Below are 13,393 nucleotides of genomic sequence, written 5' to 3' on the forward strand. Positions count from 1 at the left end.
GATATCATCAGCTTATCCAGAGATATGACAATTTGTCGTGTTGGTTAAAATAATACATTACTGTTTGGTCTGAATCCTAATTTCATGTATTTTTATTGAGTAAATTTTGATATTAATATAAAGAGGAAACCTCAAATAGTATTTATATACTAAGATTTCATAGTTGGAAAGAAACAAAAACATTGTTAGCTCACAGGGAAAAATCAAAATTTTAAGGCGTTTTTCCTCAAAATCAGTTTTTTTGTTGCTAAAAACTGCTTCAAGAATTTTTTTAAGGATTATATTTCAGAAAGTTCATTCATAAGGTATAAATTCATTATATTTTGACAAAATGCTATTTTTGCACGTTTGAATCAAAACCCTAAATCTGCCCTTTTCTCCACCTTTGGATTTAATCCTCGTTTCGATGTGATGAATCACATATTTCATCTTTTCTGTTCTGGTTTATAGAAATAAGGACTTTTAAAACAATAATTCAGATTAACATCTACTCTTCAACAAGTCAGGATTATTCAAACCAGGCATGATGAAGGGACTAGATTAACAATCCTCAGGCTGACAGTGTTAGCAGCATTACATCAGAACTACAAGAATAAAATGTTTTGTTTGTGTCCTCAGGTGTGGACAGTGGACATCGGGTCGAGGACAGCATAAAAGGCCTGAAGAGGAAAAAGTTTGTTGCAGAAAATCAGCTAAAGAAAATCCCCAAATCTCCAGTTAAGAAGCCCCTGCAGTCTAAACCATGTGAAGCTGCTCGTCACGACTCTTCCTCCAAAGAAACCACCACTTCCTGCTCTTCTTCCTCCAACAGCCCCGCCCACTGTCCTCCATCCTCACCCAGCAGGAAGGAAGATGCTCAGCGTGTCCAAACAGCTGCTCCCGTCGAGGGGTCCTGCTCTCCGGCCGATGGAAGGCTGAAGCTGGAGAACTCTGCTGGGTTTCATGAGGAGAGCTCCCGGGTCGCAGAGACAGAACCTAAAGACGGGACGAGTCCAGAACGCAGTTTCGAGGGCAGCGCTGCTCTGGATGTTCTTCTGAAGGCCATGGAGCCGGACTTCAGCACGCTGACAGAGAGGAAACCCTCCCTGCAGGCTGCAGCCATCAGTAAACCAGCTACTCCTCTCCGCCTGCAGCCCATCAGGGAGGTCAGCCTGCAGACCCAACACCCCAACATGCAGACCTATTACATCGACAAACAAGGGAACTTCATTAGCGTTGCAGCGACTTTGCAGGGAAACTTGCAGAGCACACAGGGTCCTCCTCCCTGCACCGCGCCGCAGTTCCTGCCTGAAAAGCCCAGTTTGCACCTGAACTTTAACGCTGGACCGTCGGCACCTTTGGGCTCCAACACTTTGCCCCAAAGCCAGCCACCGGTAGTTCACACATGTCAGTCCCTGTCTGCCAGTGTTCCCAGCACCGTGCAGGTCCCGGTGACTCCAGGAGGAAACCAGGTGCAGATGACCACCGTCATGAACTTTGGTGCTGAGCAGCTCTCCAAGGACCAAAAGCCCAAAAAGCCAGGGAAGTATGTGTGTGAGTACTGCAGCCGGGCATGTGCCAAACCCAGCGTGCTGCTGAAGCACATCAGGTCTCACACCGGAGAGAGACCCTATCCCTGCGTCACCTGTGGCTTCTCCTTCAAGACCAAGAGCAACCTCTACAAGCACAAGAAATCCCACGCTCACGCCATAAAGCTGGGGCTCATCGCGCGCTCCGAGTCCGGAGGGGGGTCGTTGTCCCAGGAGTTGGACCGGGCTGCCAGCACTCACTCAGAGGCCGATGAGAGCGGTGACAGCGACGAGGAAGGGAGCGCCGCGGACCTGGATCCGGACTCCTCACAGAGCAGCACAGCAGCTGAAAACAGGAGTGCAGGAACGGTCCTCACAGAGGCCGAGTCCGTCAATTCCTCCCCGGTTCAAAGGACCCACGAGCCTAAAGCCCCTGCTGCTCTTCCAAAAGTTGTCGTGTACCCGGTTAACGTGTCGCCTCTGAGGGCCGACAGTCCAAGAGTTACCGGCGCCGCACCCGAGCAAGCTGCTGCTCAGAGGCAGCGGGAGTTCCAGACCTCCRGTCTGAGACAGAACAACACGGTGCTGTCCTCTCTCAAGGAGGTGGACGACACAAACCCCTCGCTGGAYGCTGCGAGTGAGGATGAGGACCAGCAGTGTAAGTCTCCTCTGCTGGGCGGACATGCTCAGCTCCAGAGACAACAAGCCACGGACTTCTCTCAGCAGCAGCAGCCCAAGTGTCTGCTCAGTCCTCGCAGTCTGGGTAGCACAGATTCAGGGTACTTCTCTCGCTCTGAAAGTGCCGATCAGGCCATGAGCCCCTCGAGTCCCTTCGTAAAGATAACTCCACCGGTAGACGCCGATGTGGTGAAGAGCATCCCTCCCAGCGTGGCTCCGGTGGTTGCAACAGTGATGCATGTAGCGGCGAAACAAAAGACACGTCCGACAGAGAAACCGATGCGACCGCCACTGGAGGCCAGCGCGCGCTCTCTGGAGGAGCACATTTCAAAGCTGATCTCCGACAACGAGGCGGTGGTGGACAACAAGCAGCTGGACAGCGTAAAGCCACGGAGGACATCCCTCTCCAGGAGAGGCAGCATAGACTCCCCTAAGTCATACATTTTCAAAGACTCCTTTCAGTTTGACCTGAAACCCATGGGGAGGCGGTCCAGTTCCAGTTCAGACATCCCCAAGTCCCCGTTCACCCCCACAGACAAGTCGAAGCCCGTGTTCCTGCTCTCGGTTCCCGCTCAGTACCCACCCATGGACTGCCTGCCCATAACCCGGAGCAACTCGATGCCCACAACCCCCGGAAACTCGGCTCTGCCCATCAACGTCCCTCCCCTCCCCCACCCCCTCCGGGTTTGTCAATCATTTGATGAGAAGATCGGCTCCCTGAATGACGAAGTGTTCTCATCGGCCCCACCGACTCCAAACCCRGCCGTCCACTCTCGGACTCTGGTCCGACAAGTAGCAGTGGAGGACTTCTCCACGAGCGAGAGCCATGGCCTCCCGACGGTCCGCTCCATGGATGAGAGCCATCACGGGCCGAGCGGCGCYGCTGAGCAGGTGCAGAGGAGCAAGTCGTTCGAACACGGCCAGGACCGAAACAAGAAACCTCAGCAAAACAAAGGCACCATGTACGAGTGCGAAACCTGCCGGAACCGGTACCGCAAGTGGGAGAACTTTGAAGCTCACAAGAAGTTCTACTGCTCTGAGCTTCGCGCTCCTAAGAACAGGCCGGTGGCTGCGAAGGAAACGGACCAGGAGGTCTTTCACATCAGTGTTCAGCAGTCCGTCTTTCAGAGACCAGCAGCTGGTCCGGGGACACTGGACCAGCACTCGTCCATCAGGAAGAGGAGGAAAATGAAAAGCGTTGGCGACGAGGATGATCAGTCTCCAACTGACACCATTCCACCATGCTCCGTTAGCTTTGAGTCACCCATCGCTCCAACAAACAGAACCTTTCCACAGCATGCTCTGCTGGTGGACGTCCAGCCCAAAAACAACCAGTCAAAGCTGCCACAGATCCAACTCGTTGCTCGAGGGATGAATACTGAGGAGTCCAGGCTGTCGTTGATCAGGGAGACTCAGGTCAGCAACTCGGTGAAGGGAGACCTGCAGCGGCAGGGCAGCGGCACTTCAGTGATCAGACACACCAACTCCCTCAGCAGACCCAACTCGTTTGAGACAGATCCGGTTGAGAGGGTCTCTCCTGCAGATGTCCCAGAGAAGGATTCTCTGAACAAGCCCAGCACAGATGGACCAGCGGGGATACCAGACACTTACCACGAAAAAATACCCCAACCCAGCAGTTCTGAGTACGGAAAACCAAGAAATGAGCAAAGCAGCAATGGCACAGTTAGTGCCAACTCCACACCTGTCCACCAGTCTCGTCTCGTTCGTCAAAGCAACATCCAGGTTCCTGAGATCCTGGTGACGGAAGACTCTGACAAGGAGCACGAGACGCAGCCTGCCGAGCCAGCAGACAAGCCCGCAGACCAGTTCAGCTGGCCTCAGAGGAGCGAGAGTCTGTCGAAGTTACCCGCTGAGAAACTTCCCCCAAAAAAGAAAAGAATCCGCTTGGCTCAGATGGACCATTCCTCTGGTGAGTCCAGCTTTGAGTCCAGCCTGTCCCGTAGTCTCAGCAGGGACAGCAGTCTCTCTCTGTGCTCCAGCATCTCTTTCGACAGAGATGAGCCATCCCGATCTGAGAGTCCATCCAGAGCAGAAGGTCCAGCTAAAATCCCAGATACTCAGAGTCTTCCACCAACCTTTAACACCCTTGGAGTGCCTGGGTTGATGAGGCGAGCCGCCTCGGAGCAGATCACCTGCACGCAGCCCTCCGTGGAGATCTCTTCTGATTACCGTAGCAAGTCGTTTGACTGTGGCAACGTGACTCCTAGTAGATCCCTGTCCCCTGTTGGTCAACCAAAGACTGGGCAAGTCTCCCAGGTGCCATTAATTGAGAGGAGGCGGGGCCCTTTGGTTCGGCAGATGTCTTTAAAGATTGGTCCGGAGAGCCAGCAGCCGGTTCGTAAAGCTGTGGTTTCGTCAGACAAACCTCCCGTCACCGTCGGCTCTTTCACTCACAACCGATCCCAGCAGATTCACATCGCCAGCAGGTGTTCTGTAACCCGGCCTCCCGGCCTCAACGGGGCAGAGCTACCGCTGCAAAAGAACGAGCAAATGGTGCAAAGCATCAACCTGGGAAGTCCGACTCAACAGCCTCCAGTCCACGGTCTTCCACACCCGTGGCATCAAACATCAAGGGTTAAGGTGTGCCAACAGACCAAACCGACGCTCGGCCAGATCTCAGCGTCTTGTGAAAAAAGCCAAAACAAACCAGGTAGCTTAGATGAAAACTGTTTTGTGCCCAAATACCAACTCCAGTGTCCCCTGAAAAGCAGCCAAACATTTTCCTTCTCCTGCACACAGGGAACTCAGATAGCTTTGCCAATTTTAACTATTCCAATCGCCACTCCCATTCTGAGCATTTCCAAACCCTCAGACATGGTCCAGAGCCTCTTTGTAGGTGGTCAGCCAGCCCCCAACATTAAAACTCAAACTGTTGTTTTATCAGGTGAACAGCAACTTGATCAGAGCCAATCAGCTCCACTGCCACAGATCCTCATCACTCACGAGCAGATGCACCTTACCTCCTTATCCAACAAAAACGGCCCGGCGTCCTCGCACAGCGTGGATGCTGACACTCAGACTGCACCAACGGTGAGGAAGGATGGCGTCCACCATGCAGCAGAGCAGATTCCTTCTTTCTGCACCCAGAAACTGGCCTCGGTGACACTCTGCCCCCAGCAGGAACCCACAGCTTCCAGTAAACGCATGCTGTCCCCGGCCAACAGTTTGGACATTTACATGGAGAAGCACCAGAAACGGGCCAAAGACGAGCACGGAGTGGCCTGTCTTACAGACGGGAGGTCCCTCGGCTATCTCAATTCAAAGATGTCAGAGGTGACGCGTCAACGGAAACTGATGCTCGTCAGGCAGGTCTGCACGACCGAGCCGGCGGACAGTCCCATCGAGACGGAGGCACCGCCTCTGCCGGATGTCAAAGCCAACTCGGAGAAGGACTCGGAGACCGCCGAGGAGGCAAAGCCCATGTCCCCTGATGGTGCTGGGCCGGACAAAGAGACAGGAACAGTTATTCAGGAGGGATCCGGTCCAGTCCTGAACCCTGCAGCCGGTGCTCAGGAAGCCTCCAACACTCTGAAGCCTCAGGAGAAAACTGAGGAGCAGAGGTGGACTCCAACCAAATCCCTGATCCGGCCTTCCAGTTTCCACGTCAGCCAGGTGAAACTGACCACCTCTGTGTCTGTGGTGAACACCAAGGACACCCACCGCCTGTCCTTCCCCAGCCTGAAGACCACCACCACCTTCACCTGGTGCTTCCTGCTGAAGAGGAAGCCTCTTCATGTGCCACAGACTGACCTGAAGACCTCAGCATACAAGGTCTGGACCGTCAGTCCCAACAACCCTAACCCCCTGGGCTTGCCCACCAAGGTGGTCATGTCTCTGTTCAACTCCAAGCAAAGCTCCAAGAAGATCCACTACACCTCCGCCATAAGAACTGGCGGCAAGTCAGACATCTTGTCGTACTCGGGCAAGCTGAAGGACGTCATGCCCAAGGTGAGTTCTTCCAGACTTATTGCTTATCGTTGCCTCGTTTCTTCCATCAAATCAATCAATCAATGTTTTGTCTTCCAGCAGCTTCCAATAACCCAGAAGTCTGTTTCACCACAAACCAGAAGTAAACTGCAACCAGAAGCTCAGACCAGCAACGACTCAGACAAAGACGTGACGCCGTCCGCAGAACCACGGAGAGTCAAAATATTCGACGGCGGGTAAGATTCAGTCGATTTATCGTCACGTTTTTTTATTCTCACCTGCTTCGTTCACGCTGACCTTGGACCCCCCCGCAGGTACAAATCTAACGAGGAGTACGTGTACGTCCGCGGCCGGGGCCGAGGAAAATACATCTGTGAGGAGTGCGGCATCCGCTGCAAGAAGCCCAGCATGCTGCGCAAACACATCCGGACCCACTCCGACGTCCGGCCCTACCACTGCGTGCACTGCAACTTCTCCTTCAAGACCAAAGGTCAGAGGTCAAGTCCTTACGCTGTCTAAACCTGACTGGTGTTACTTCAATAACAATATCTCTCTTTGCTGATAATTAGGCTCAGGAAACGTTTAGTTTAAATAATCAGCAGATATCTCATAAATTTAACAATTTGTGTAAGCTACGGCACCACACAGATACACTAATAGCAGAATTAGCTTCTCATTTAGCAGATTAGCTYTTTTGCTAACTTTGGAAACTGTTAGCAGGTGTATTAGCTTCCACTGAAAAATCACAAGTAAAGCCTCTATTTTTATATAGTTTCTACTGAATTAAAAAAAAAAAACTACCCCGTGTGTTAGCATGTAGCATTGTTGGCAGCTAAACTTCAAACTAAAAGTGTCAAAAACAATATTCTTTATATTTAAATAACAAATACAATACGGTAGAGAAGGGATTCTTCAAATGCCATTAATAAAAACACAAACTCAAACAAAACAATGSTTTTATTCTGAAAGGGTTAAACTGGGAGTGATAACTGGTTTGGATAATCCCGTCCACCTTCAGATGAAACCAACAGGTTTGTGTCAGTCCTGACCGCTGTCTTAGCGGTTAGCGTTAGCGGAGCTGTTTGGTTATCTGTGCCCACCACTGGTAATTATTATTAATATCAAATAGTTTTTTCCCCTAGATGTAAATGATTAAACTGTAAACATAAAATTGTAAACATGTAGAAAGTTTCCTGCTAATTGAGTTTTTTCCTCTTTAGTTAGTAAAAAGAGCTCATTCCAAGCAACCACAGAGTGTTTGGCTCTAATTCGAGGCGGTTCTGTTCTCAGGCTGTTGAATTAAAGATGTTCCTCCACCCTCTCAAAGACAGAATGATTCACTGTGCTTTTATCCAGCTCTCCTTCCCACGCTGCAGAGCTGCAGAGCTGCAGAGCTGCAGAGCCGCAGAGCTGCAGAGCTGCAGAGCAGAGCTCGGAGTCGGCGGCCCACCTTCATTTAAAAATGTCTTTGTCGGTTACCCACCTTTACATAAAGTCCTCCTGAGCTGCTGCTGCAGTTCGTCCCACCTGAGACCCTCTGCCTCTCTGTTCACAGGGAACCTCACCAAGCACATGAAGTCCAAGGCCCACAGTAAGAAGTGCCTGGAGATGGGGGTTTCTGAGGGACTGGTGGAGGACCAGGACGCAGAGGACTCAGGTCTGTGTGCACAAACACTGACGTTTCATACAAAACAAGCATTTCTCTGCAGGATCAGAGTCTTATTTACTGCTTGAGATGTGATTGGCCGGCGCTCTGGCCCTGTTGCCATCAGGATCGATGGTTTGCTTCGGTCTAATTAGAAATTCTAAAAGTGGTTCTTCCTCTGTTCACACCGAGGGCATGTGGGCGGCAGGCGCTCCTTCAGAAAAGAGGAAATTGCTGCGTCTAATTTTAGAACGAAGCTGCCTGAGAGCGTTTCTGTGGTCTGAGTTTGTTTTTCCTCCTCTGCCCGAGAGGGAGCTCAGAGGGCGGCGAAAGGCACGAAATGACCCTGAACACATCATAGAACTGTACTGAACCAAGACCCTGAACRCATCAWAGAACTGTACTGAACCAAGACCCTGAACACATCATAGAACTGTACTGAACCAAGACCCTGAACGCGTCATAGAACTGTACTGAACAAAGAACCTGAACACTTCAGAGAACTGTACTGAACAAAGACCCTGAACACATCATAGAACTGTACTGAACCAAGACCCTGAACGCGTCATAGAACTGTACTGAACAAAGACCCTGAACACATCATAGAACTGTACTGAACCAAGACCCTGAACACATCATAGAACTGTACTGAACCAAGACCCTGAACACATCATAGAACTGTACTGAACCAAGACCCTGAACACATCATAGAACTGTACTGAACAAAGACCCTGAACACATCAGAGAACTGTACTGAACAGACTTTGAACGCAGCAGAGAACTGTACTGAACAAAGACCCTGAACGCAGCTTAGAACTGTACTGAACAAAGACCCTGAACGCAGCATAGAACTGTACTGAACCAAGACCCTGAACGCAGCAGAGGATGGTGGTGGTCTAGGGTGAAGTAGAGAAATATAAGTCAGCTGATGTTTGAAAGCAGCTGTCCTGTATTCAGGGGGTTATGTGGAGTCAGTCAGTATCTTACCTGCAGCAGCTCTTTATTGAAGGAATAAATGTGATTTTAGTTGAACTCTTGGTTTAAGGGGTCTTTGTCCTGCAGGAGACCACAGTCACCTGAGCAGCGTGGACCGTCAGGACTCAGACGGGGACGACTCGGACAGTCCTGTCGATGAAGACGATGAGGAAGAGGAGGACAGCCAGGCCGAGTCGGGCCTGTCCACCAACCCGTCGGTGTCTGCCAGTCCTCAGCACATGTCCTCCAAAGAGACGGACGTCCCACCCAGCGCGCTGCTGGCCCAGATGTCCATCAGCTCCCTGTCCCTGCTGCCGTCCCGGCCTCCGGAACCCCTGACCTCAGACTCTGTCCCCGCAGTGAGCCCCGTGTCCCGGTGCAGTCCAGCCCCCCTCCCCACCTTCGACTCCTACCCCTCGGACCCAGAGTCGGTCCATATGATGAGCCCCGTGTCCCCCTGCAGGCAGATGTCCATCGACTACCCAGACTTTGAGGGTCCTCTTAGCCCCCCAGTGTCAAACAAGACCTCTAAGCCAGTCCAGGTGAGACCCCCCACCTCTTCCACAGGTTTCTGTTTCTGGCCCAAGTACCTGACCTTTGACCCTACTCTGGTTTTCTGTGTCCACAGGAAGGTCCTGTTGCCCCTGCAGGGACCTCAGAGTCCAGCACCCCGGTGGATCGCAGCACTCAGACCTCCTCGTACCTGGCCCCCCCGCAGGAAGCCTCACCTGCAGCCGAGGCCCACCTGTTCAGTCACCTGCCGCTGCACTCGCAGCAGCCGGCCCGCTCCGCCTACAGCATGGTGCCGGTTGGGGGGATCCAGCTGGTCCCTGCGGGACTGGCCACCTTCGTCCCGATCCAGGCCGGTCCGGTCCAGCTCACCATCCCGGCCGTGGGTGTGATCCACCGGAACTCGAGCCCYCTGCCGCCCCCCAGCACCTCGTCTCATCAGGACGGCCTGCAGGTCCAGGAGCCCCTCAGCAGCGTCCTGCCCTGCTTCCCTCTGGGCCAGGTGGGTCTGCAGACCCAGACCCTGCAGCCGCTGGGCCTGGAGACCCTCAACCTGATGGGGCTGACCAACACGGGCCTGCTGCCCCCCCAGGGCCTCACGCTCAAYGCCGCCGTGGGACTACAGGTCCTGGCTGCCAGCCCCACCTCCCAAAGCGGACCCCAGATCCCGGGTCTGCAGATCGTGAACATCGCCCTGCCGGCCCTGATCCCGTCCCTCAGCCCCCTGTCCACGCTCAGTCCTCTGCTGGGCCCCTCGGACCGGCAGGGCAGCCCCGAGGCCCCGGGGGTCCAGACGCCTCGGACTGACCGTGGTTCCGTCTCTCCGGAGCTGAAGGAGGGTCCGACCCCCCAGCAGCATCCAAAGACGAGCGGTCCCAAAGAGCCCGCCCCTGAGCCCCCCGCCCCCGAGCCGGCGCCGCCGCCCGGCAGCTGGCAGACCGCCGACAACGAGGCGTCGAGCGACGACGAAGACCGCCTGGTCATCGCCACCTGAGCAGCTCTTCTTCTCCTCTTTAATTCTCGTCACTTTGAAAACAGACTTGGGGGGTTTTTATCTCTCAGCCAATCAGCTTCCAGAGCACAGATGTGGTCCCGTGCAATCCTTTCAGTTCCTGTTTGTAAATGTTGTAAAGACAGTCGTGCCTTTTTCAGCTTTCTTTTGGTTTCTCTTCATRATGTAAATAATTCTGTGGTTGTTGGCGTGAAGAACATAAAAACACGGAGCTTTTATTTTGGAGGGTTCGTCTGGTGACTTCCTGGAATCTAAATGTTGTGCGTGCGAGCGTTTCTGTGGACGGTGGAGCAGCGTGTGTTTGTACAGCTGTTGTTCAGTTATTTATTCCAGTCCACAGGTTTGTGCATCACAGTAGCTTTATTTGCTGTATTATGAATTATTCTGAGCTGTATCAGTAAACATTTGTTTATGAAACTTTCACACGTCTGCCTGCTTCTCATTCAATCTGAGGCTTTAAAGGCTTTTTTTTTTAAAAGGTAAGAAGTAGAAAGTTGTTACTCCTGTTTTATTCTGAGTTACTTTAAAAATCCTCTCCTGATAAACTGTGTCTCCTATAGAGTGAATTTAATTGTGTTTGGATGAGAAGTATAAATATATACCATTCTGACACACTATTAGCTTGTACACAACCCATCACAGCTGCACGCTGTTAGAAAATATAGTTTTTGGAGAAGTCACCTCCCAATAAATGTCATTTTGGAAAATCTAACTGCTCACTTTTACTCAGTACTTTTACTTTTAATACTTAAGTAGATTTTGTGTCAGAAATTTACTTTTGATACTTAAGTACAAAAAATATCAGATACTTTAAGACTTTTACTCAAGTAATATTTTTAGAGGAGACTAACTTTTACCAAAGTATTTTTCTGATAAGATACTTGTACTTTTACTCAAATATCACTTTGAGGTACTTTATACAACACTGMTTATCAGTGTTTTATTTGAATGAACTGTGTGAATTATAATCATAAAATTGTTTTGAAGCACTTTTTGAGCAGTAGCAAAGAAAAACCTGATTTTCTCTGAGTTAGTAAAGTTTGTTTCTTTCCAGCTGTGAAACGTCAATATTTAATTACTATTTGAGATTTCCTCTTTATAATGAAATTAAAAATTCCTCATTAAAATTACATAAAATGAGGATTCAGAACAAATATTAATGTATTATCATAACCAAAAATACAAATTAGGGCTCATCTCTGGTTCTGTTTATGATATCAGGATGATCCAGGTGTCAAAATGTAGTTTTTACAGCAGGAATCTGAAAATATAATTACGTCATTTTGATCAAATTTGACTTAATCCTCATTTCAATATGATGGGTCACAAATGTGTTTTTGGAAAGAGAACATTGATAACATATTACAAAACAAATTTCGCGCCGTTGAGATGAACGTTTTTTGAGATATTTCCATGTGAAGAAACAGGAAGTGATGTCATAGGGGAATGTTAGCATGTAAACAGAGCGATGCTAACAGCTAACACAGACTGTAGAGAAGAATCTGATGTTTCTTCAGTTTATTTTCAGTCTCTATCAGAGTTGAAGAAGAGTTTAAATAAGATTGTTTTATTAAACAAAGACCAGAGTTTCTTTTCTTAAAGAGTTTCTCTATGATGTCACTTCCTGTTTCACTTTGCTCAGACAAAATGGGTTACATCGTGTTTTATGCTAATTTTCTTAAATATAAATATGTTTTCTTTGACTTTTTGTATTTGAAGCATGTCACAGGCACTTTAAACTCTGACCATGAACTGATCCAGAACCGGTCCAGTCTCTGTTACCACGGTGATGAAACCGGGCTCAATCAGAACCAGCTTCCTGCTGAAAACTCATTAGTTTTCTGGCTCCTGCTGCACACCAACAAGAATCAAACACATTTTCACTTTTTCTTTTCTTTTTTTCTCCTCCACATGTTTCAGAATCACATCATTAAAATAAATGAGGTCCAGACTGAGCAGAACCGAGCCAGCGAGCAGAACCAACCTGGTTCTGAGTGGAAAACAAACAGCCTGTCTGAGGGTGACTCATCCATCATCCTCCCCCTCTGAGGGACACAAACCAGATCCGACAGAGCCCCCTGCTGGCCCAGACCGGGCCCTGCAGGGACCAGAACCCATCAGAACCCAGACCTGAACCAGGTTCTGTYTCAGATCAGAGGGGACAGATGATTTCTGGTTTCATGTGACRGCTCGGTGGTGMAGCGGTCAGAGCTGTCGCTTCACAGCCAGGGGGTCACTGGTTCACCTCCCACCTGGGGTCCCTGTGGGCGGAGCTTAAATAATCTCCCTGAGGGCTTCCTCCTGCAGGTGAAAATCCTCAGCTGAGAATGACTGTGTTTGTGATGGACAGGAGACGTGTCCAGGTGTCCTCATGTCTCACACACACAGTTGGACATGGACTCCAGGAGAATCAGGTAAAAATCATCGACTGAGAGATTTGGTGAAATTTAAACTAAAATAAATGAAGTTCTGTTTTCAGCTTCATGTTTCAAACACGTCCACTTTACCTGCAGAAAGAGCCTCAAACACCTGTAAGATTTGTAAATCTGTTTACCTGCAACATGACRTCAGTCTGCACAACCTGACATGTTTGTTATGTTTTATCACCAAACAGCTGAAGTTCAGCTCTGACCTGCATCGAAGAGAGTCCCTTACCTGTGCAGAAGATCCAGGAGCCCTGCAGCTGAAGTCCTGCTGAGGTTCTGCTGAGGTTCTGCAGCTGAAGTCCTGCTGAGGTTCTCCAGCTGAAGTCCTGCTGAGGTTCTGCAGCTGAGGTTCTGCTGAGGTTCTGCAGCTGAAGTCCTGCTGAGGTTCTGCTGAGGTTCTGCTGAGGTTCTGCAGCTGAGGTCATCATCCAGTCTAATTTTGTTAAAAATGAAAGCTGTTATAATTTGAAGGGATTACAAATGTTTATTAAACCAAAAAGCACAGATGAACTTCAGTAAAATTAACAGACTATGGAATAATCTGGAAAATGATTAGAAAATCTTTGGATTAATTAATTCCTTTAAAAAATGATCAAAGCAAAATTGTTAAAGAAATATGAAATTGTTTAATTTGTATTTGTATGAGTCACTGTTTGAGGAGCTGACTTTTTGTTTTATTATTGTTTGAATT

General features: G+C 49.7%; 1 protein-coding gene and 1 long non-coding RNA gene across 6 annotated transcripts in view; one reads left to right on the forward strand and one right to left on the reverse strand.

The window, feature by feature from the left end:
• Positions 1-10,699, forward strand: part of hivep1 (HIVEP zinc finger 1) — a gene marked incomplete in the record, with an annotated part of 29,387 nt that extends 18,688 nt beyond the window's left edge. For 4 of the 5 annotated variants that reach the window (XM_014025679.1, XM_014025683.1, XM_014025681.1 and 1 more), the window contains 6 exon segments: positions 619-6,155; positions 6,234-6,370; positions 6,449-6,624; positions 7,690-7,791; positions 8,842-9,296; positions 9,383-10,699. In XM_014025679.1, coding sequence (XP_013881133.1) covers positions 619-6,155; positions 6,234-6,370; positions 6,449-6,624; positions 7,690-7,791; positions 8,842-9,296; positions 9,383-10,258 — 7,283 coding nt within the window. 5 annotated transcript variants of the gene reach the window in all.
• Positions 10,700-12,993: 2,294 nt separating this feature from the next.
• The window catches only part of LOC106530114 (uncharacterized), a 33,061-nt gene continuing 32,661 nt past the window's right edge, over positions 12,994-13,393 (reverse strand). Inside the window, exon 3 of the long non-coding RNA XR_001311731.1 lies at positions 12,994-13,135. This is a non-coding gene — a long non-coding RNA (uncharacterized LOC106530114). The remainder of the gene's footprint in view (positions 13,136-13,393) is intronic.

Source organism: Austrofundulus limnaeus, unplaced genomic scaffold (assembly GCF_001266775.1).
Source record: "Austrofundulus limnaeus strain Quisiro unplaced genomic scaffold, Austrofundulus_limnaeus-1.0 Scaffold490, whole genome shotgun sequence".
Taxonomy (NCBI): Eukaryota; Metazoa; Chordata; class Actinopteri; order Cyprinodontiformes; family Rivulidae; genus Austrofundulus; species Austrofundulus limnaeus.